This window comes from Octodon degus, unplaced genomic scaffold (assembly GCF_000260255.1).
Source record: "Octodon degus isolate 3935 unplaced genomic scaffold, OctDeg1.0 scaffold00051, whole genome shotgun sequence".
In the NCBI taxonomy this organism is placed as follows: Eukaryota; Metazoa; Chordata; class Mammalia; order Rodentia; family Octodontidae; genus Octodon; species Octodon degus.
Window position 1 is genome coordinate 13,644,748 of NW_004524627.1, and position 22,320 is coordinate 13,667,067.

The window sequence follows — 22,320 nt, forward strand, 5'->3', positions numbered from 1 at the left end:
TAATCAGCTGTGAAACTGTCTCATTCATATTTATTTCTCAATAAAAAAATAAAAATGAAATAAAGTAAAAAACAGTGCTGCTCAGTAGAATAAGCACCTGCCTGGCAAGCACAGAGTTCTGAGTTCAATTCGCAATACCACCAAACAAACAAACAAACAAACAAACCTTTGTCCTGTAGTACCTTTTAGCACTGAGAAGATCCCTCAGTGGCTTAAGCACCTACCTGGCAAGCACAAGGTCCTGAGTTCAATCCCCAGTACCAAAAATAATAATAATTAATAATAACAAATGGTGCTGGAAAACCGGCTTTCCACATGCCAAAGACTAAACTAGAGCCAAGTTTCTCATCATGCACTACAATAAAATCAAAGTGGATCAAAGATCTAAACATTAAAACAGAAACACTAAGCCTGCTGGAGGACATAATGGAATGAACTTTTGAGATATTATGGAAAAAAAAAAGATCCCACCTTAAATACTACAAAGAATCCAGAGCTTGGATCTCATCTGATTAAAAAGCTTATGCACAACAAAAGAAATCATCAACAGAATTAAGAAACAACCCACGTAGAGTGGGAAAAAGTTGTTAGCTGTTCTTCAAACAAAGAACTAATATCTAGAACATATAAAAAAAAATTAAAAAGTCAGACCTCCCAAATTTAAAGACCCAATCCAAAAATGGGCACCTGAGGTGAATCCATACTTCTCAGATAAAGAAGTACAAATGACAAATAAATATCTGAAAAAAATTTAACATCCATCTCAGTTATTCTCTCATTGCTGGAACAAATACCCAAAATGAAGGAAGGAAAGGTTTATTCATCTCACAGTTACTGGAGGTTTCAGTCCATATTCAGCTTGCTCCAATGCAGAGCAGCACATGGCAGAGGGCAGCAGTTCATGATGGCAAAACAGCAACAATGGCAACAGAGAGTCTATCTCTCTGTCTCACATGTTACATTCAGGCTATCAACCCCAGGTTGGGTGTAGCATTCACACCCATAATCCCAGCAGCACTAAAACCTATAAACCCAATGGATCACCCATAATTCCAGTAGATCACCCATAATCCCATTGGATCATGAGTTAATCTCAAATTCTAGAAATCCCCACCCTATGACTGCATGATCCTTTGGGAGACAATTAAACACAAACCATAATATCACTGGTCATTTGAGAGATGCAAATCAAAATAGTGTGAGATTCCATCTCTCCTGAAAGAATGTTCACTAGCAAAAATTCTGCCAACAACAAATGCTGAGGAGTGATCAGGAAAAGGAACACTTCTCCATTGTTGGTGGGAGTGTAGACCAGTGCAAGCACTGTGGAAGTGAGGGTGTAGATTCCTCAAGAATAGGAGCAAGGGTCCCATTTGACCCTGATGATCCCCTTCTTGGTATTTTCCCATGATAATTAAGAGCATCATACTACAACAATATATGTGCACCCATGCTTATGGCAGCATAGATGTAATAGCTAAATCTTGTAAACAATCCAAATGCCCATCAACTGATAAGTGGATAAAAAAATGTAGGTCTTTTCTACATATTGAAGTACTATTCAGCCATAAAGATGGATAAGCTTGAGACACTGACAGCTAAATGGATGGACCCTGAAACAATATCCTTAAGTAAAATAAATCAGACACACACATGTAAATGTTGCATTGTCTCTCTGGTGATAAAAACTTAGATTGTAAAGAACAGCTAAAATGTACAATAGACATTGTGAAAGAGGTAGAAATGGTTCAAAAGAAAAGGAGAACTGGGGAGGGGAGAGGGCAAAAGGGGAACTTCGGAGGAGGAAAGCTAAAGCAAGGAAGGGAAATGAAAAAAAGGGGGAACTAAGGAGGGGGAAGGGGAAAGGAAGGGAAATTTTTAAAAGGATAAAATAGAAAAAGCTTTGTAAATAAGAAGAGGAATAGGAATTGAAGGGAGGGGAGGGGAATGGGGAAAAGAACAATAATCATAATACATAATTATGTACATGTAAATTGTACAATACACTTAATTTTTTTGTGCTGGGAATCAAACTCAGGATCTTACACTTGGCAGGCAGGCACTGTGCCACTGTGCTATCTCCCTAGCTCAATAAACTTAATTTGGTAAAGTAAGTAAGCAAATAAGTAGACATGATATCTTGTCTAAACACTATTAGTATAAACCTTTCTTCAATGAACTAAGAGAAAGTAGCTATGTATCTATCCTATCTTGTGTATATATATATTTTTTCACAACAAAATGGTATTTTATTTATACTTTTGCAAAGTTAGTAATTTTTTTTTTTTTTTTTTTTCTTTTGCGGAACCAGGGATTGAACTCAGGCCCTTGCGCTTGCCAGGGAAGTGCTTATTCCACTGAGCCATCTCTCTGGCCCCTAAGTTAGTAATGTTTGACACAAGATTTCCTAATGACCAATAGCTGACTTTAACCAGACAGGATGTTCATCTCAGGACTAGAGTAGCTTGTTTGCTTTAGGCACTGAGGCCTACTTTCACCTACATACATTTGATCGATTTCCTAGCTTCCATGGCTCCCAACATATCCACCTTTTTTGTTTTGTTTTGTCAGAGATGTGTGTTCCACTCTGAATAACTACTACGAAGATAACAATATGCAATGTATTAATTATTGTGACTGTCATACTAATGTATTTTGAAACTGCTTTATTGCTATTTTATCTTTTTTCTCATTAAAATGAACAAAAAAGGAAATATAAAAAATAAGTAAATAAAACTGTAAACTATGTTATGTATGCTAACACATAAAGATTTAATATTTAGATGAATTAAAAATATTTATTTAAAAACTTTTCACCTTTAATTTGTACTACTTGAAGTAATAAATGAACAAAAGTTATTTGGAGTCTCCTTCCTAAAACTTAAATATTGGGAAATTTCCAGTTTAAACTGTGAATAAGTCAGATTTGCTTTGCAAGCTCCCTCCAAGGTAGACAGGGAGCAGCCCCACCCTGCCCCCTTTAGCTTCTGTCCACCCAAGCCTAGGTTTCCCCAAACTGCTGTCAAATGATCCTTGGTTCCTGTGGACGGAGCCATAGGCCACCCCTGTCCCACCTGCTCCACATAGACTCTGTTAGCACCAGATCCTAACATGACTTCCAAAATAGGTGTCTAAAGGAAAAGATGCAGGTTCCTGGTGGGGTCACCTGGTCCTGGAGGACTTCACTGAAAGAGAGAGAACAGGGTGGGGGGGGGGGGGGGGGAGAGAGAGAGAGAGAGAGAGAGAGAGAGAGAGAGAGAGAGAGAGAATGAATTAAAGCACCTGCAATCAGGTGCAGGGGTCAGAGATTTGATCCTGGGCCTGCTATGCTGGCCCTGCCCTGGGGGCACACTGAGACTGCAATTGAGACTGGGTGTGGTGGCACTCGCCTATAATTCCAGCTCTTGGGAAGCTGTAAACAGGCAGATCCCTATGAGTCCAATCTAATAGTAAAGCCCTGAACACCCTGTAGACTCTTCCCTAAAATATGAAAGAGAGAGAGAGAGAGAGAGAGAGAGAGAGAGAGAGAGCAGACCTCCTAGAGAATCTGCTGAGGTCACCATGGATGTGCCCAAAGAAAGTTGTCTAAGCCACCAATAAACATGAAGTACAATAAAACAATTTCCCCTCAGCCATGTTACAGGAATAGTTATGCTATTCTTTACATAGAAAATGACATGAAATCATTATCATATGATCAGGAAAACAAATGCTGCCCAAAATTCAGGGAAACAGTATCAAAGCAAGTCAATCAGTCCATGGATGATAGTAATACAAAACCGGTTATCTTTGAGCTTTTAGTAGTCATGTTATGTATCAACTTTAAATTTATTACTTTAGTGGGGGAGATAGCGCAGCAGCTAAACACCTGCCTGGCAAGCGTAAGGTCCTGAGTTTGATTCCTAGTACCAAAAACAAATAAATAAATAAAATTTATTCCTTTATTGTAATAAATAATTGCTCATTTTATATTTAAATTTCTATTTATAATTTTGTAATATTTTAAAGATTTCTAAATTACATGTGTCAGGCATCAAAATAAGTTTCCACTCCTGCCAAATTTATCTTCCATATACTCCTAAATAAAAATACTTCTCAAGCTTTATCTTTCATGATTTTATTAGAAAATTTTTCTCATTTATACAAAATATTGTAAAACTAACTGTATTCTTAAAATTCCCATTATCTTTTAAAATTACTGTTGGATTTTTGAGGCTGAGTCCTGCAGCTGAAATATGCAGGCCAAGCTGATATCTGCTAATCACTCTGGCGTGAGGCAGCTGGATGAAATCAACAAGCATGTTCACAGCCAGGAATGAGCAGAAACAGAAAGACAAACATCACTCAGATCAAAGCCTAAAGCTAATAGCTGTCTGTTTTCAGCTCCTTTTTAATGAGGCTTTATTTATGGGACAGCTAGAGAACTTGGAGGAAAGGAGGGCCTTCAGCCTCAGAGGAAGGGATGAGAGGGTGGGAAGTTAACAGGCTGGAAGGAGCACAACAGGAAGGGACAAACAGAAGCCATCTGATTTTTTCTGACTCAAATAGTTTTCAGTGTTGACACGCTCCTCAATGTACAATGGGAACACTTCTCAATAAACCATTTACAAATTACAAATGTGTTAAATCCAAATGGCATTCAATGTACCTCACCTACCAATCGCCATAGCTTGGCCTCTCCTACCCTCAACGTGCTCAGAACACTTACATCAGCCTACAGTGTGGCTGATGAAATCAATCATGGAACACAGCTTATTGTACAATAAAGTGTTGAATATCTCACATAATTTATTGAATAATACAACACACTGTGATTATGGGACTGGCTGTGGGCTGTAAACCACCACTGCTGCCCGGCATCAGGAGAGGATCAGAGATTCTTACCAAATGTTGCTGGCCACGAAATGATCTGAATTTGACTTTGGAAACACTGAATGGGTGTCACTTTTTCACCATCACAAAAATGAAAACCCTAAGTCAAAGCATAAGGAAGGACCTGTCTGTACTTAAAAGTTTGCTTTTCAAGATTTCATGTTTTTAGCACTTCTATTTAGCAAAAGCAAAAAATCCCAAGAACAGTTCTGGAAGATTTTTAGCTCATAGAGATCTTGGAGATTCTAATGCACTCTGAACTATCCCTCCAGAAAATATATATAGATCAGTGTGCACAGTATTTCCATAGATAGGTTCAGAGAACTATCAGGTCATCTCACGCCCCTCCACTGGTTCAAAGTCCTGACACAAAAGAAGCCATGTGACCCTACCCTCCTTCCCGCACTGGCTGGTTTGGGCTCAGCAGTCATCCCTTCATCTCCCACTCAGTTATCCATCTTCCATTCATCTCCACCTGAACCCATCAATATCTATTCATTCCTTCTCTCCTTCTCTATGCATTTGTTTTTATCCTGGAGAAGGCACACCATCCTAAGGCTGTACCCATAACCTCTTCTTAGGGACCTGCCTTGCAAAGTCCATCTGACTGGCAGGTATGGGTGCCGAATCAAAGCCAATCCACCAAATCCTCCATCACAGTCACCGGGAATGGAAAAAAGACACAGGCATTCAGATGACAGTGAGTTCTTGAGTCAAAAGAAAATATAGAAAATTCTAGAAGAAGCACAAATTAAAAGACTTTTCTGGAAGAATCAGAAAAAGTGTAGACACAAAGAAAGACTCAGAGACATATAGAGGCTGCTGTCTTCCAGTTCCTCTGGGGTTTCTCAGGACTTCCTGCAGCTGAGCACCTAAAGTCCTCTGAATCTTTATATCAACTCTTTTAAACTCTAGTTCACACTGTGCATTGCTGACTCTTGCAAGCCAAACCCTGGACTAAGTGCCATAACCAAGGTGTGTGGGACATTAATTAACTTCATCTGTAAGCTGCCCGGGTCGCATATGTGGTCCAGGTGAATACCATTATCATCTCATTTACATGTAAGTCAACCAAGACTCAGAGACTTCTACAACCCATGACAATTAGAATGAATTTTCAGTTTCTTCTCAACTTCTACACACATAGATATTCTGGACCCCAACAACTTGTCAATTTTCATCTCCCACGAGACATTTCATTCAGAGCATGACAGTAACACTGGGTTATTTTCTGGTCTGCAGGTTCACCAAGCACAGACCCCCTGACGACTCTTGCTCTTGCTGTTATTTCTCACTGTGACACTTATTCTTCCCGGACCAAGGGCGGCTCCTTCCTTGCTGCAGTTCCATATTACCTCGGAAACTGGCATCTTCTCTCTGAAGTCACTGTCAAGTACTCTATTTTTACAGTATTTTGCACAATCTGAAAGATTTTGGTTTACTTATTTACTTGTTTATGCTCTATATAAACACTAAATTACACTCCAAGAGACATTCTTTGACTGTTTTAGTCACTGCTGCCCCCAGTGCCTGGACCTCTGCTCAACATAAGCTAAGAGCTAAATGCCCCCCTATTGCATAAATGTGCACAAACCAAAATAGTCAGTGATCCAGGCAGAATGATTCCAAAGGCTTGACTTTTCCCAATCTATTAGTTACTTCTCATGTTTAAGTTTTAACAAAAGCTTTAGCCACAAGGTTATAAAATAGTGGCTCATAATTAGAAATCTATAAATTTAGACTACATAAGAGGAAAATCAATAAACAGAAAAAGGAGAAACATCTGTTTCTGATTGTTTCACATAAAATAAAATCTCTGTCATAAGGTCTGGAGACATAGTTCATTTTACCTAATCATTTATCCTTAAAATTTGTGTAGGAACTGATGGGTTTTTCTTTTCAGTAAAAATTCAATTTTGAAAGCACTAGGGAACTAGTTATTTAAATGTAGCCTGAAGTAAATCCTTTTGTACCACAAATAATCTTGCCTTAATTTGTGTTTTATAAGTAGTTTTCTGTACTATGTGCTTTATAAGAGCAGATTCTAATATGATGCAATTTTCCTAGCTATTTGGAAATACCATGTAAGCTGGACTTGGCTTAACGAAGCATTTTCCAAAGCAATCACATAGGTGCCTCATGTGCGCTATATGAACATAGCTTCTCGGATTCAATTAAGCAGATACTTGAAAGTTAAAGAGATGAAATCTACCAACAGAGACTCCAGAAAGGGGCCTGCTGAGTTCTCTAGAGGCTCCCAGTCTTGTTTCTCTGATTCCCTTGCAAGCCTGCCACCTCCTCCCACTCTCAAATGTCCTTTTTCACAATGGAGTTCATGTGGATGCCAGGTACCCTGTCTGTCTGGGAATGCTAGAGCACTGGCCACTACAGGTGGGACGAGCTAACATTCCTTCCATTTAGTGAGGTCACACCAAGAACCCCAAAAGAAAAGTCTCTTCTGTCTCCTTACACAGGAACCCCGATTTGCAATGATATGCTGAGTATCTCAACCAACAAAGGTCTTGTAGCTGATCACTCTGCACGAGCTCTGTCACACAGGAGAGGGCAGATGCCTCACCTTCCTTGAAAAGCACTTCAAAGATGCTTGTCCTAGACAAACCTGTGTTGTGATTTTACCTCTGCTGTCACATGTTCTAGCTATTTCTGGTTATTTCTAGCTGTTTGCAGACCCCTCACCATCTTGCTATGCAGAACTGACCCTGAGCAACAGCTGAGCAGAGGCTAAAGGTCATAACAGAAAATCAGATGGCACAAATTTTATGAGTAAAGAAAATTCATCAGCAAAATCAATCCTTCCCTCTCACAGGCTGGTCCCTAGCAATTGTTTCCTCAAGGAAAGGCTTACTGGGGGTCCACAGTGGGTGTCAGGGCAATCAGTCTGAAAAGAGGAACAGAGACACAGCTACCCATCAGGTCCTACTAACCTTAGGTAGCCAGCTCTCTGCTGGCTGTTTCAGGATAGAAGGCACAGGTACTTCACAGTAGAAAAGGTTTCTATTAATGTCAAATATCATCTGGTGCTAATGCTGCCCCCTTATATTGAAGAAGGGGGATAGCAATTTATATTAGGTGCTTGGGCCAGACTGTTCCACTATTCCTGCTCTTAGCCCTAAAAGACAGATGCGTTATTCCCTTTTACCATGAGGAATCAGCTTCAGAGAGGTGAAGAAACCTGCTCAATAGTGCTGGCTTTGCTCTTCCTAGCAGCAGAACCGGGCTTGACTCCAGTCTACTGAGATGACCAGCCTGTCCCTCTGCACTTCTTCCTACACACCTGAGCACCTGTACCTTGAAAGTGAACCAGTAGCAAACACCAGTTCCAAAGATAGCAGCTGACATCTGCACTATCTGCTAATTGCTTATCTCAGGCCAAGCACCCAAACTAAGTTTGTATTACCTCAGTTAACATTTGGACACCCTCTGTGAATGCAGCTAGTAGATTTGTTATTGCTTAATGATGAAATACCTGGGCCATAAAGTGATCAAGTATCATGCTCAGAGACATCCAGACTGTAAGTCATACTACTTTGGCCCCACTGTAGTCCCAGAGTCTCTGCTGAATCCAACCAGTTTCCTAGGGGCTTCCAATCATGTCCCGTGACTTCTGAGAATACCAGGTGGCTCCCAGCCTGTCTGAACTCATGTCCTTTCCTTTCTCTTCCTACTAAGACTGATCATGACTGTGTAGGGACAACCAATGCTATGGTAGGTAAAGGTACACAGGGATTTGGCTGACTTGTCCCTGACCAGTTTATAGTGGAACAAAAAATCCCACCGTCCCAACTGATATGGCCTCAGAACCCAGATTCTCATATATGTAAAAATTTCTGAAGATTATAACAGCATGTGAGCAAAGGCTTGATTCTTTAGTCTCTCATGTTTTTCACAGGTCCAAGCACACTGCAAGTGTTCAGTACACACAGGTGCAAAGGGGGGCTCCTTATTGCACTCAGAAACTTGGCAAAAATGGAAATAGTGGCCCTGTGGAGGAGTCCGCAGTCACAGGGCTGGGGTTGAGTTCCAGTCCTGTTGCTCCCTGCTGCCTCTGCCAAGGACCTCCTTCTCAGAAAGAAAGCAAGAACGCCCTTACAGTGCTCCAGCTGGCTTTACTCAGATCACTGAGAAAGAGGCCTGGTCTGGAGAACACGCTCCATACAAGGAAGCAATTCTCCTTCCTCCAGTCTTTCTGAGGTTACCTGTTACAGCACAATGGCCATTGTAAAAGTCCCAGTCATCAGATGCTGCTTGCTCAGGCAGCATGCCCAAGGGATAAGGGGCATCCTACAATAGTGACACAGGATCCCAGGGCTGTGGCCCACTGGCTGCGCACTCAGCCAAACCACTCACTTTCTCTGGGCCTCAGTTTTCTCACCTGCAGAATAAAAAACTTGGTCTAATTCAGCCCTCAAGAATACACCAATCCAAGGTTACTCTGATGAAGTTATTCAATGATACATTTATAAATGAGTGTTCATGGTATCCATGAGGCCAGAGTTATTTTTTTCCCATCCAAATTTGTGGAGCCCAGTCCTGCTATAATGCTGTATATGGTTAGATTTCTAAATTTCTGTGTAAAAATATGTAATTGTTTATTCAGATTTTTAAATACTTTTTTAATATTTCCTCCATATTCTGTAGAGACTTAAAGTTTAACATATCAATACTAGATGGAAAATGCCTGTTCCATGCTATGCCTAAGATGTTTGATATTCAGACAGATAGTGAATTAAACCCAACTGCATATGTTGTAGGATAATAATAACCTTTTCTTCTGGAGGGTTAACAACCTAAGTTTGTAGACCAAAAATTAGAGAAAAAGAAGGGCTACAAAGACAGCCAACATTTTTGCCTTAGCCTTCAAGGTCAGTGAAGACTCAGGACATAGAAGAACTTATACTGTAACATCATGTAACTCAGTGTCCCAAATTTTCTGATCAAGGAGATTATGGGGCCAAAGAGGAAAGTGATCGATGATGTAGAGTGTGTTTAAGGCAAGTCACAGGGAGAGAAAACATTCTCTCAGGCTTTCACAGAGAGCACATTGGTCAAGCAATGGCCGTGACTCATCCACATGGCTGACACTGACAAAATATCTACAAAGTGCAGTGCAGAGTTACAGGATAAATCCTGAGGGTACTTGACTAACCTTATCAGATACAAAAGTTACATTTCTTGTTATATAAGTCTTGCCTTATCTTGGTCTTAACAATCCAGCAGAAAAGTACAACAACAAGGTATAAAAAGTAAAGCCATATTAATATGCTGAGCTGTAAAAGGCTCAAGTCAATAACCTCTGACATTGCCAGTCCTACGGATAACCCACTGCTATTATGGACTACTGGACTAGATTGGATTATTTTGCTGAATTCACATACCTACAATATTTAAATGGTAATGGAATACTCATCTTGGGCAAAACTAAACAAAAAAAAAGGGGATACAAAGGAAGGACCAATTTTTTTTAATTTTATTTATTTTTATGTGTGTGTGTGTGTGTGTGTGTGTGTGGCCAGCTCAGCCCACCAGGGGGCGGGGCTGGCTGGCATGTTGTGCTGGGGATTGAACCGCGGTCCCTGTGCTTTGCTAAGCTTGTTCTAAGTAGGTGCTTTGACCACTGAGCCATCTCACCAGCCCCAACAAGGACCATTTTGTATCTGTATATACAAAATAGTTAGGATAGGTAGCCAGCTACTTTCTCTTAATTCAATGAGAAGAAAGATTTGTACTAATAGTGTTTGGAGAAGATATCATGGCTGCCTCTTGTACTATGAATAACCACTAAGAAGACAACAATATGCAATGTATTAATTATTGAAACTGTCCTATTAATCTGTTTTGAAACTGTCTCATTGCTATCTGTTTCTCAATAAAATTTAAAAAAATTTTTTTTTGTAGAGCCCTAAGTGAGTTACCTAAGGGACATGTAGGAAATATACCTGGAATGACTTTCCCTAAAATAAGGGGTTAGGGGCATCATACGTGTAGGCAGTGGTTTGTAGCAAAGGGTCCCAGAGGGTATCCTGGGGGGGGGGAGGGCCTGGCTCTGCCTTGATTTAGCCACATGGTTGTAAAAAAAAAAGTCACTGCATTCCTGATTCTATTTTATTTGAAAAATAAGGGTTAGAGGGAGAGAGAAATTTTGCACTAAGAACTTTAAGTGGTTTTAATTTACAAAAACAGTGAAAAACAGAAAAAAATGGGAAATAAATTTTTTGAAAGCTACTAGAAAAAGTTATCTAGTGTTTCATCTTCCCAATTTGATTAAGTTATTATTATGGCTTGCTTTTCCATTGGGTTTTTCTTTTCTGTCATTTACCTAATAACTAGGTAAATGTTTATTTTTTGGTTGTGAGGTGCATTTAAAATTAACATCGCTATGAAATTTTACAGATCATTTTATGGGCTTTGCCATCACCATACCTATTTCTTTTGCCATTCCCTTCATTTTCTGGTTTATTTTTCACCATAGATGACTTAATTTTTCTTTTAGCATGAATGTATGTATGTATGTATGTATGTATGTATGTATTTTTATATATTTGGCACAGGGTCTCACCAAGCAGCTCAGACTATAGTGATTCTCCTGTTTTCAACCTCCCAGTGCTGCAATTATAGGTGTGCACCACTACACATGGTCTCATTGGCCAGTTCAGTGCACCCAGGGGAGGGGCCAGCACAGCATATGGTGCTGGAGATTGAACTGCGGTCTCTAAGCTTGTCTAAGCAGGTGCTTAGTCTGTCTTTTATTATTTATCAATATAAAGCTATGTTGCATATTTTGTGGGGTGTGTGTGTGTGTGTGTGTCTATAGGAGTTTATGTTTTTAAAGGAACAGATTCTCAAGAAGAAACTCACTATTTCCAAGGGCTTGGTTATTCCTCTGGCTTTTGGTACTTTCCCCGGGCTGTACAGACTTACAGTGCTATCAGCAACTACCCACTTTGCTGCAACTTAATCAAAATTAGAGATTATCATTTAAATTTGGGGGGGGAGTATGATACACAGAGCAGTACCTAATTACTTTAGTTTGCATGTCATTGATTAAGGAAGCCAATGATCTTTCACATTTTTCATTCCTCTCTCTTCACAATATCAGGTGATTTCTCAGACCCTTTTAGCCCCCCCACCCCATGGCATTTTAAGGCTGAGAGCCTCCAACAAAGCAGCTCAATAATACAAGCTTGCAAGAATCAGGACAATATTTGCAGATGTGAATGACAACAGTAAGACATTATTGTATGGAGGTGGGAAGAAAAAAACCTAAAAATTACTGAAAGAATACCTGAGGTGTGATGCTGGCCAACCTTAAACACTCTCCTCTATCAGCAACTTCATATGTACAGTAGAAAAAACACTGTTGCTTTCTCTTCCACGATAAGAAAGAGAAAAGGAGAATTCATTCATGAACTAAAAGCAAGAATAATTACATTGGTAGTATATACTTTGGGACCCTGCTTAAGGTTGGTTTCAGGAATGGAGACAGATGCTTTCCTTAAAAACAGTTAATTACTTCCTCTTCCTGTGAGCGGCCTGAGGTGACCTGTGAAAATGGGTCAATACTCTCTCAATACAGAAAACCCCTCAAAATCATGCAAATCAAGAGGCTCAAATCTTCGCATTCACTTTAAGAACATGCGTTAAACTGCCCAGGCCATCAAGGATATGCATATCTGAAAGGCCACCAAGTATCTGAAGGATGTCACACTAAAGAAGCAATGTCTACCATTCCGGCGTTACAATGGTGGAGTTAGTAGGTGTGCCCAGGCCAAACACAGGGTCGGTGGCCAAAAAAAAGTGCTGAATTTTTGCACTTAACATGCTTAAAAATGCAGAGTAATGCTGAGCTTAAGGGTTTAGATGTAGATTCTCCGGTTATTGAATGTATCCACATGAACAAAGCACCCAAGATGTGCCGCCGTACTTATAGAGCTCATGGCCGGATTAATCCATACATGAGCTTCCCCTGCCATATTGAGATGATACTGACTGAAAAGGAACAAACTGTGACTAAACCGGAGGAGGAAGTTGCACAGAAGAATAAGATATCCCAGAAGAAACTGAAGAAACAAAAACAGCATGGGAATAAATTATGCATAAAATAAATGCAAATAAAATTAATGTTATCTATTAGTAAAAAAAAAAAAAAGACAGTTAATTAAAGTGGTTTTTTCCCCCTGCATCTAGTTGGTATGTTTAAGGTGCTTAAATCAATCTCCCTAGTAACTGAGTCTTTGTAAAAAGACTCAGTCTCTATAAAATTATAATGTTATAATGAGTCTATTTAGCTAACTGGCTTAATCAAGAGATCAATGAAAAGCTATAGCATTCAAAACACTCTCAGGCTTGCCAGTTATTGCAAGGATATTTCAGCTTTCCTTTAATATACTTACTTCAGTTTTTCCCACATCTCTTCACCGAATTTCTCTATCACAAGAGACTGAAGGCAAGTGTTGATAAATCCATACTAGAACACAAGACGAAAAGAAAAAGGTATGAAACAAAACATGAAATTCTGTAGGAAATACACAACATCATCCTTAGGGACTCCAACTCCAGTGACGGTGAAACTTAGAGCTTTCAGTAACATCCTTCTGTGGCATGCATACCACAGGTGCCCACCACTGACACTTTTCCTAGTTGCTCCTTTCTTATTCCCTTAACAGTTGGGCTTATTCCCACCTGGCACAGGAGAAGCCCACCACCTACCACTTGTGTTGTTTTCCGTAGAGAAAACATCAAACTCCTTGGGATTAAGAAGTAAGTGCCATTTATCTATATTTTGAGTAAGGTGCTAAAACAATGCCTGGTCTATAGTAGGCATTTGCTAATTACTTACTGGGTAAATAAGTACTCAGTTGAAGCCTCAAGTCTGAACTCAAGAAGATCTTTAAATATCACACCCAGTTCTTTCAAATTGATCAAATATCAACAATGATTGCAATTATTTGTCCTAGTAATCTTGGTAAAAGAACATTGGTTCAAAAGAAAGCATTGTGCCCATTGTCTTAAGTCCAAGTGACTGATGCCACTCCTACTGTGTAACCATGGAAACTGAGGCAGAGGGTAATGCACAGGTAATCCAGAATTAAAATCAAGGTGCTTCACTTCTAGCAAGAGCAAAAAGGAGCAACAGAGGCTGATCACACATAACGTGCTCAGGGTGACCTGGGGCCTTGGCACTAGAGCCTAGAGCACAGGGGCAGGCGTGCAGGGTAGGGCACAGGGGCAGGCGTGCAGGGTAGGGCACTCCTTCTGCATTCTGGGGTCTGGGAAAATAGTGAAGAACCACTGAATGGCCAGATGCAAGCCCACCCACACTCTGAAACTCACACCATTAAGCCAGCTAGGTCAACAAGTAGGCCAGGGCTTCCCAGGTCTGCTGCCACCTGAATCTTTCAGGTCTAGAAAACTAGACTGTATGCCTAGTTTTCACATCAGTGTTCAAAAGAAATATTACAACATCAGAAAAAGCTAAGGGCCTGCTAAATTTTTCTCCTATAAAGATGGCTTTCTGCATCCCATGCCCAGCCTCACTGTGCCTGTTCTCTTTCTATTTGCTGGGAGAGAGGCTGCAGGGCACAACATAGCCTCAGTGATTCCAGATGGAAGTGCAGCTCAGGGGAGAGGATCTGGGCTCTAGAGCCAAATGGACTTCTCTCACTGTGCCTTACGACTGCGTGTTCTTTAGGATAAACTGCCTGAGTTCTCAGAGCCCATTCTGTTCCTGAACTAAGTTAAAAAATAATTGCTCTGTTGTGGGCCACAGAGCAGTGGTTCTGAAGTCAGACTAAGAGGGCTGATTGTGAGTTCCAGGTCCCATGTGACCCAGGTCCTTTGTGAAACCTTACCCACCTCTAGCTATTTCTCCTGGAAAACAGAAATGAAAGTGGTGCTTTCCTCTTAGTTATAATATGTATAGAAGCACAGGGCACATGGTAAGCACCCAAGAAGTTGTAGCCATGCTTCTAAGAGAATATACATTCAAACAATAGGTGTTCCACCAATGGGTAGGGGTGTCAGAATTGAGGATAATGACAGTGCTTACCATGTTGCCCAGTGGTTTATCTTTAGGCCTGAGAGATCGTGGCAGTCCCACGCTCCTGATCTAGTGGTTCAGTTGGACCTGTAGCCTCTGCAGAAGCTGGTTTTATAGACTTTAGGTGTCTGGAGGGAAATTAGAAACTAATCAGAGTTTTCCAAGCAAGGTGCCAACTGTGAACTCTCAGGGGAGTAAAACACAAGTTGCCCCTGTCTGGAGGCAAGTGGGACTTGTTGCCTGATACCCCAAGGGATGCCAAACTCTCCGAGGTTCAGCCTGAAGCCCCCAGCACTTCCCTGAGGTGCCAACACAGCAGTAGCACATCCTGTCAGCTGGGAGCTGGGAGCTGGCACAGTGGAGCACAGCAAAGCGGGGCCTGCCAGCTTGCTAACTGTATGGGGCACAGGCCTGAAAGGAGACACATCCAGGTCATGCCAGGCCCTTGGGTTTTCCCTCAGCATCCCCAGCTTGGGAAAAGGTTCCCCTTTGGTCCTCCCAGCTCACAGCCCTGTTCTTGAAGCCTCCCTTCTTCTGCACCTCCCTGGTGACATTCCCATCTTAACTCACAACTCTGCGCAGAGGAGGGATCTAATACTCAGGGAAACCAGCACTTCATTACACTCCAGTTTGTTCTGAAATGGGGATTTTATTTGCAAAAGCTGGGCTCTGTAAACGGTGTGAAGGGACATGTGGTCAGGGGGAGAAAAACATTTTCGGAATAGACGATTTCCATAATTATGCTTCCCAGCCTTCAGCTCCATTCAGCTGACAGTTCTTCTTTCTGCCCTGCCAAGTGGGCTTGCTCTGGCTCCCTCTTAGAGCCCCCCGGCCCCGCCTTGCTTTTGCAAACACATACACCCGCATGCTCACATTTTACAATAAGTAAATGGAAAAAAAAAAAAAAAAAAAAAAAAAAAAAAAAAAAACCCTCCCTTTCTCTTTTTCATGCAGCAGATGGCAAGTCGCAGGAACTTAGTGGAAATTAGGCTTTCTGATTTTCTAATAAATTTCAGCTTCTCACACAAAAAGCACAGCTCATTTTGATTCTGATGTTAAGTACCATATGGCACCTCATTGTGGGACGTGGCAGCTCGTACTCAGGGTAACGAGGAAGGGAGGGTCTTCCCTATAACAATGAGGTCTAGCGCATAGACCAATTGGATCCGGGGTGAATACCATTTGATAATAATATTATATATGGCGGTGGAGTAATTATCCCTCTTTTATGATATGTGTTAATTTTTGCTGCCAGTTTCCCTAATTACAACTGCCACCCAAAAGACTACTTTTTGTAAATACTCTGTAAACATCTGAAAAGACATAGACAAGTGTGTGCATGGAGAAAAATGTCCCTGGATTTTGAAACTGTCTGGAAATTGGCTGACGTTTTATATGTTTTTCAATTGCATAAACACCCCCCGCCCCCTGCAAGAGGAGTATTTTCACTATCTGGAAATGTCCTCTCTTCTGTGACATCATGGGTCCTCCTGCCTACACTATGATCACTGTTTTAAGGGACATTTTTCACTATTCCCTTTTCCCCAAAATAAGACCCGGCTGGAAAATAATAAGTTTTTCAAACCAGAGATCAAAAATGCCAGCCACACTCAGCCTGTCCACACCCCGCCTACCGTCACCACTGCCCCACCTACTGGAGCAATTACCCCGCCTACCGGCGCCACTGCCCCGCCTACTGGTGCAATTGCCCCGCCTACCGGCGCCACTGCCCCACCTCTTGCTCCGTGGCTGCTCTATAAGGCAGTAAGGTCAATGCAGCTAGCATTTTTGAGCTCTAGTGTTCAAGGGTGATTACTTTCCAGCTAGGTCTTATTTTCAAAGAAACATGGTATTATTGTAATCTTTAGTGAACAGTTCTATGGGTTTTAACAAGCCCATGGGACTCATAGCCCGAGGAAGCTGTAGGACATCTCCATCTCCTCCATAAATTCCTCTGCGCCCCTTTGTGCCACCCCCCTTACACCCAGCCTCCCTCTTCTGGTTACTATCACTGTGGATTAGCTTTGCTCTTCTCAAACTTCGTACCCACTGACTCATACAATATGCTTTCTGCTGCCTCAGCTATATTACCCCTTAACTCGTGTTTGGTGCATGAATGTCAGACATTATCCCCCAAATTAGACAAATGTATGCAAACATAGCCTCACTGATACATCTTCTCCGACATCGAAAGAGGTCCAACAGGATGGTCGAAGTGTGATGTGCAAACAGAAAAACAACCTTTTGTTTTTTCCTAGAACAAGGACAGAGGGCAAGAGACAGCGCACAGAGGTCGTTAGAATAAGTATTGTTTAAGAAAAGAAATGAGAAGGAGCGCTCAGGGTAAAACATCTGGGAGTTTAAAAATGTCAGCACTGCCTAAGCTTAGAGGGTCTGTGCATTCCTGGGACCTTTGCTCTCTTTCTGTGGGTAGGGCATCTTCTCACAGTGGATGTGTTGCTGCCACCTATCACCACCTATCTTCGTCTTCTGGGCTTCCTGGCAACAACAGAAGCTGATATCCTTAGGCCGGCCAAATGCTCAGTGGACAAAAGCGCCTGCTTAGGCAAGCACAGCTGTCGGGGTTTGATCCCCTGCATGCTGTGCCAGCCCCACCCCCAGAGCAACTGAAACTGGGTGTGTGGTGCACGCCTGTAATCCCAGCACTTGGGAGGCTGAAAACAGGAGGATCACTATGAGTCTGATCTGTGTAGTGAGACCCTGTAGTCCCGTACTAAAATACACAAAAAATTAAAAATTAAAAAACTTTAAAAAAAAAAAAAAAAAGAAGAAGAAGCTGGTTTCCCAGGTCACAGAGAGGCTGTGGCTGGGCTGCTAGGTTCCCCCAAGCCCCTCTCAGTAAAATTTACCCCTGCTAGGTGTGTGAAATTCTCATTTCTTTTGGCTGTGGCTTTGAAAACATCTACCAAAGTAACTAGCTTGCCTGACAACCAGCTGGTATTCTTGTAAGAAGGTAGGATTGCAGAACAGAGAAACTTTGGTGTATACGTGTCAGAAAGCCAGAGAGGGATAATTTCCATACCAAGCAAGCACAGAGAGGCAAGTTGTAGAAGAAGACCTCCATGGACCAGGGAACAGTGCAGGAAGGGAGTTCAGCTTTATTCATGAAGCACCGAGCGAACCTCAACTTTCTCCCTTGGTGCGACCAACAGCTCCTTTAAAAAGGGTCAGGTGGGTTGAGTTGGCCAAAGGTATACCTGATAACCAGATTTCCAAGGAAGCACAGTGGCTCTGCTCTTTGGAAGGCGGGAAGGATCACTTGAGCCTAGCAGCTTGGGACCACACTGGGCAGCAGGGCATAACCTTGCCTCTTGAAACAACTGCAGATTTCTCTCAGATGTTGCCTCAGTTACTCTTCCCTCATTGCTGGGACAAATACCTGACACCCAGAAATAAGGAAGCAGAGGTTCATTTAGCTCACAGTTAGTGGAGGTTTTGTCCATATAGAGCTGGCTCAAAAGCAGAGTGGCACATGGCAAAGGGCAGCAATTCATGGTGATGGAATACAACAAAACAACAAGAGCAAAAGGGAGGAGCAACAGTGGCAGCAGAGGCAACAGAGAGCAAGTCTGTCTCTCTGTCTCTCTTATGTTACATTTGGGCTATCCACCCCAGGCTGGGGTAGCACTCACACCTATAATCCCAGCAGTACTCAGACCCATAGTCCCAGCCTTCGATCATGAATAAATCACAAACTGTAGAACTGTGCATCAACGACTGTAATGAGGTTTGGGGGGGGGGACAAATACACACAAACTGTAACAGACGTAGTTTCATATTTGGAACACTATCATACATACAGAAACTAGGGTAGGATGTATTGGTGAGAATCTTCAGGGAAAAAAATTCAACAAGTAGAGTAATTTACTTTCCTGAATGCAAAATTGCTTACAGTGTGCCTGGTACAAAGTTTCAGTATATCACATGTAATCATCATTTCTGAAAGTCAAACACTAACCAATATCAGCAGTTTAACTTGGTTCTATTTAACACTCATTCCTGCTTACCACAAGCCTACAAATTGGGTCCTATTATCATTGATCCCCTTGAAATATAGCAACGTGGAGCTACAAAGAAGCTAGGCAGCCCCAGGGCTCCAAACCTTAGCTAGGAGTAGAGCTGGTATGCAGCTCACGCTCGTGTCCTACAGTGTTTCCAAGAACAGAGCAAACAGGGCTGGTGTTAAACCCCCTGCTCCAAAAAACCTTAGGTCTGCCTTAGAGTCAAATGGTGACTTCAGACAAAAATCTTCTGTCTTGTGTAGGCCCGTTTTCTTTCATCTACAAAGAAAGGAGATCCGGTGGTTTGAACAGCAGCTCAGCTCATGCGATGTGAGGAACTGAACTCAAAAAGTCACTCTGCAGTCTCGGCTCAAACAAGGAGAGAGAACAGAGTGCAAACCAGCGACACGACCCAGATCGCCTCCACCACAGCTAACAGCTCCCCGTTTGTTTGGGACGGCAGTTGGCAAAGATACCTGGCAAGAACAAGAGGGCAAGGCTCTTAGAGTTGAAAAGTGGAATGTTTCAGTGATAAGCAGGGGAACCGCGGGAGTGTTGGGCTGCAGCGCCACCGTGTGTTCAAAGTACCACATGCCAACCGATGGCTGCGGTTAATTCCTCCGCAGACAGCATTCGTGGAGTTGCTGCTTCCAAGGCCTGCAGATCCTAACCAAGAGAGGGGCAGGACACAGGTCTGGATTAATCATGAAGAATTCTCTGAGTAACAGCTCTCCTCCTCGTAAAATAGAGCTGTGATCGCCAGCCGTGGTCGTCCCATAACTGTAACATGAATATGCATTTTCTTTTACATATCACATTCAGAAGTCAGGCCAGACTCGAGGTGAGAGGCCCAGCAGTGGGGGAGTCCTGCTAGGGGCTCTTTTGGCACCAAACCCAGCCACCTTCAAATCTAACCTAATTTATGCTTCCATTCAACAAAGGCGAAGACAGAAATAAGTCAGGTGATGTGGATACCACATGCAAGGAAGCCTTGTACCCAGGACGGTCTTGAACAGACTATAACTTACCTGGGAGTGCTTCTGAAAGCCCTGATAATAATTATAGCTGCATAGGAAACCAACATTTTTGCCCTAGCCTTCCAAGGTCACTTAAAACTCAGGACATATGAGAACTTGTACTATAACATCATGTAACTCGGTAGTGCCCCAAATTTTCTGATCAAGGAGATTATGGGGCCAAAGAGGAAAGTGATCGATGATGTAGAGTGTGCCTAAGGAGAGTCACATGGAGAGAAAACATTCTCTCAGGCTTTCACAGAGAGCACATTGGCCAAGCAATGGCCGTGACTCATCCACATGGCTGACACTGACAAAGTTTCTACAATCTGAGGTACACGATGTCAGGATAAATCCTGAGGGGATTTCACTGACCTTATCAGACCCAAAAACTACAACTCTTGCTGCATAAGTCCTGCTTTACCTTGGTCTTAACCATCCAGCAGAAAAGTAGAAAATCTAAATATAAGAAGTAAAGCCATGCTGTTATGTTGAGCTGTAGGGGACTCAGGTCAACAATTTCTGACAATGCCAGTCAAGCGGAAGACCCAATACTATTATGGGCTACTGGACTCTTTTAGATTATTTTGCTGAGTTCACACACCTATAATATTCAAATAACAGAACTTAACAAAAAAAGGGTATACAGATGAATGTCCATTTTGTATCTGTGTATTCAAAGTGGTTAGGATAAATATATAGTTACATTCTCTTAATGAATAGAGTGATTTGTTCTAATGGTGTTTGTAGATAGGATATCACGTCCGCATCTTGTACAGCAATTAACCACTGGGATGCAATGTGTTAATTACTGAAACTGTCCTACCAATTTGGTTTGAAACTGTCTCATTGCTATTTGTTTATCAATAAAATTATGGGAAAAAATAAATAAAAATAAAATGTCTTCTCTTTTAAAAAAAATAATAATTATAGCTGCAGGGTAGACTGCAATCACTGGGGCCTACTGAAGAACTGAGAGCTTTTCTGGCATTCTATGTGGCGCCAGGCCTGTGTCTGGCTGTGAAGACTCATGGTCTTAGGTGACCATGTTACAAATAAGGGCCGGGCTATAGCGCTTGAGCAGCACATCGGTGGCCGTCTGGCTAGTGGGCATAGGAACTTCTGTCTTCAGAGAGTATGTGGAAAAAGGTTTGCATATCTTAAGTGATAGCAAACCAACATTAAATCATTACAGCCATAATTAACAACTAGTATAGACCAGGTATAAATTCACTTACTCCTTAGAATGACACAATAAGTTAAGAAATATTATGATAATGCCTGGTTCACACTTACAGAAAATAAGGACTAGACAGCCTCACCCCACTGCCAGAGCTGTGGGCTCTGCGGCTGGGAGGAGACGTGGGAAGTCCACCCTCACTCAGCCCAGCTGCGCCAGAGACCACCCAGGTTAGGGCGTCTAAGCCGGGTGAAGACGGTGAAGACTCCAGCTGCCTGGCGCTTCCGCCTGCTTGGGCTCCCCCTCAGGAGGGTGAGTTTAGAAATAGCTCAGCTATCTGGAGTGGGGTCTCCCGAGTATAGTCTCTAAGATCTCCAGACTGTGTGCAATCCCATCTTGAACCAAAATCAAGCCTGCTTCCTCACCTGGCAGGGAGGGTGCCCACAGCGCTGCGATTCCTGAGCCACCTCCCTGCTCCTTCCTGAGCGCCATCCTCCCTGGGTCAGTGCACTTCCTTTGGCTCATTAGTGTCCCTCCTCACACTTCTCTTGCTGCTACTCTAAGTGCTCCTTAGCCTCTGAAGCGTGGCTGCTCCAGGCCAGTCACCCACCTCTCTCTCCCGTAGGTCTCAGTGCCTGCCTGCCCTCACCTCCTCAGGGCTTTGGTTTCCACCGCCACACTGAGTCCCTGGCACTGCACCTCCACACACAGCTGTTCCCCTGAGCCCTCTCTTCCCACTGGACTTCTCTACTTGAGAAGGCTCTATGCTACTATATTCAAACCAGAATGTGTGACTTCTACTCGCCCTGCCTAAAGCCCCTGCTAATCAGCTTCTCCTTAACAGTTTCATAAATGGAATCCCCACCACTCATCCGTCAAGCAAACCCCCATATCTATCACAAATTCACAGCTGGCCCAAATGCCTGTAAGTTCTACTTCAGAGCTGACCCTAAATCTAATTGTCCTTCATCCATCCATTCGGCCACCATTGTCTCTTGCTCAAAGCACTGCAGAACTGCCCACCACTCCCCCGCCTGTGGCCTCCCAGTCACTCCCACCCTTTGGCCAGCAGCCCCTGTTAAAAATGAAATCAGATCAAATGGTTTTGTTGCTCATAACCCTCTCTAACTTGTCAAAAATTCCTGCCTGCACTGTCATGGTGTCCAGATGCTG

The 22,320-nt window shown here is 42.4% G+C and overlaps 1 protein-coding gene across 1 annotated transcript in view; it reads right to left on the reverse strand.

The window, feature by feature from the left end:
• Positions 1-21,639, reverse strand: part of LOC101570006 (guanylate cyclase soluble subunit beta-2) — a 90,464-nt gene extending 68,825 nt beyond the window's left edge. The window contains exons 1-5 of the mRNA XM_023717255.1: positions 21,573-21,639; positions 19,551-19,617; positions 19,352-19,427; positions 16,564-16,683; positions 13,284-13,357 (exon numbers count right to left, since the gene is read on the reverse strand). Of these exons, the coding sequence (XP_023573023.1) occupies positions 13,284-13,357; positions 16,564-16,683; positions 19,352-19,427; positions 19,551-19,617; positions 21,573-21,639 (404 nt within the window). The remainder of the gene's footprint in view (positions 1-13,283; positions 13,358-16,563; positions 16,684-19,351; positions 19,428-19,550; positions 19,618-21,572) is intronic.
• Positions 21,640-22,320: the final 681 nt, after the last annotated feature.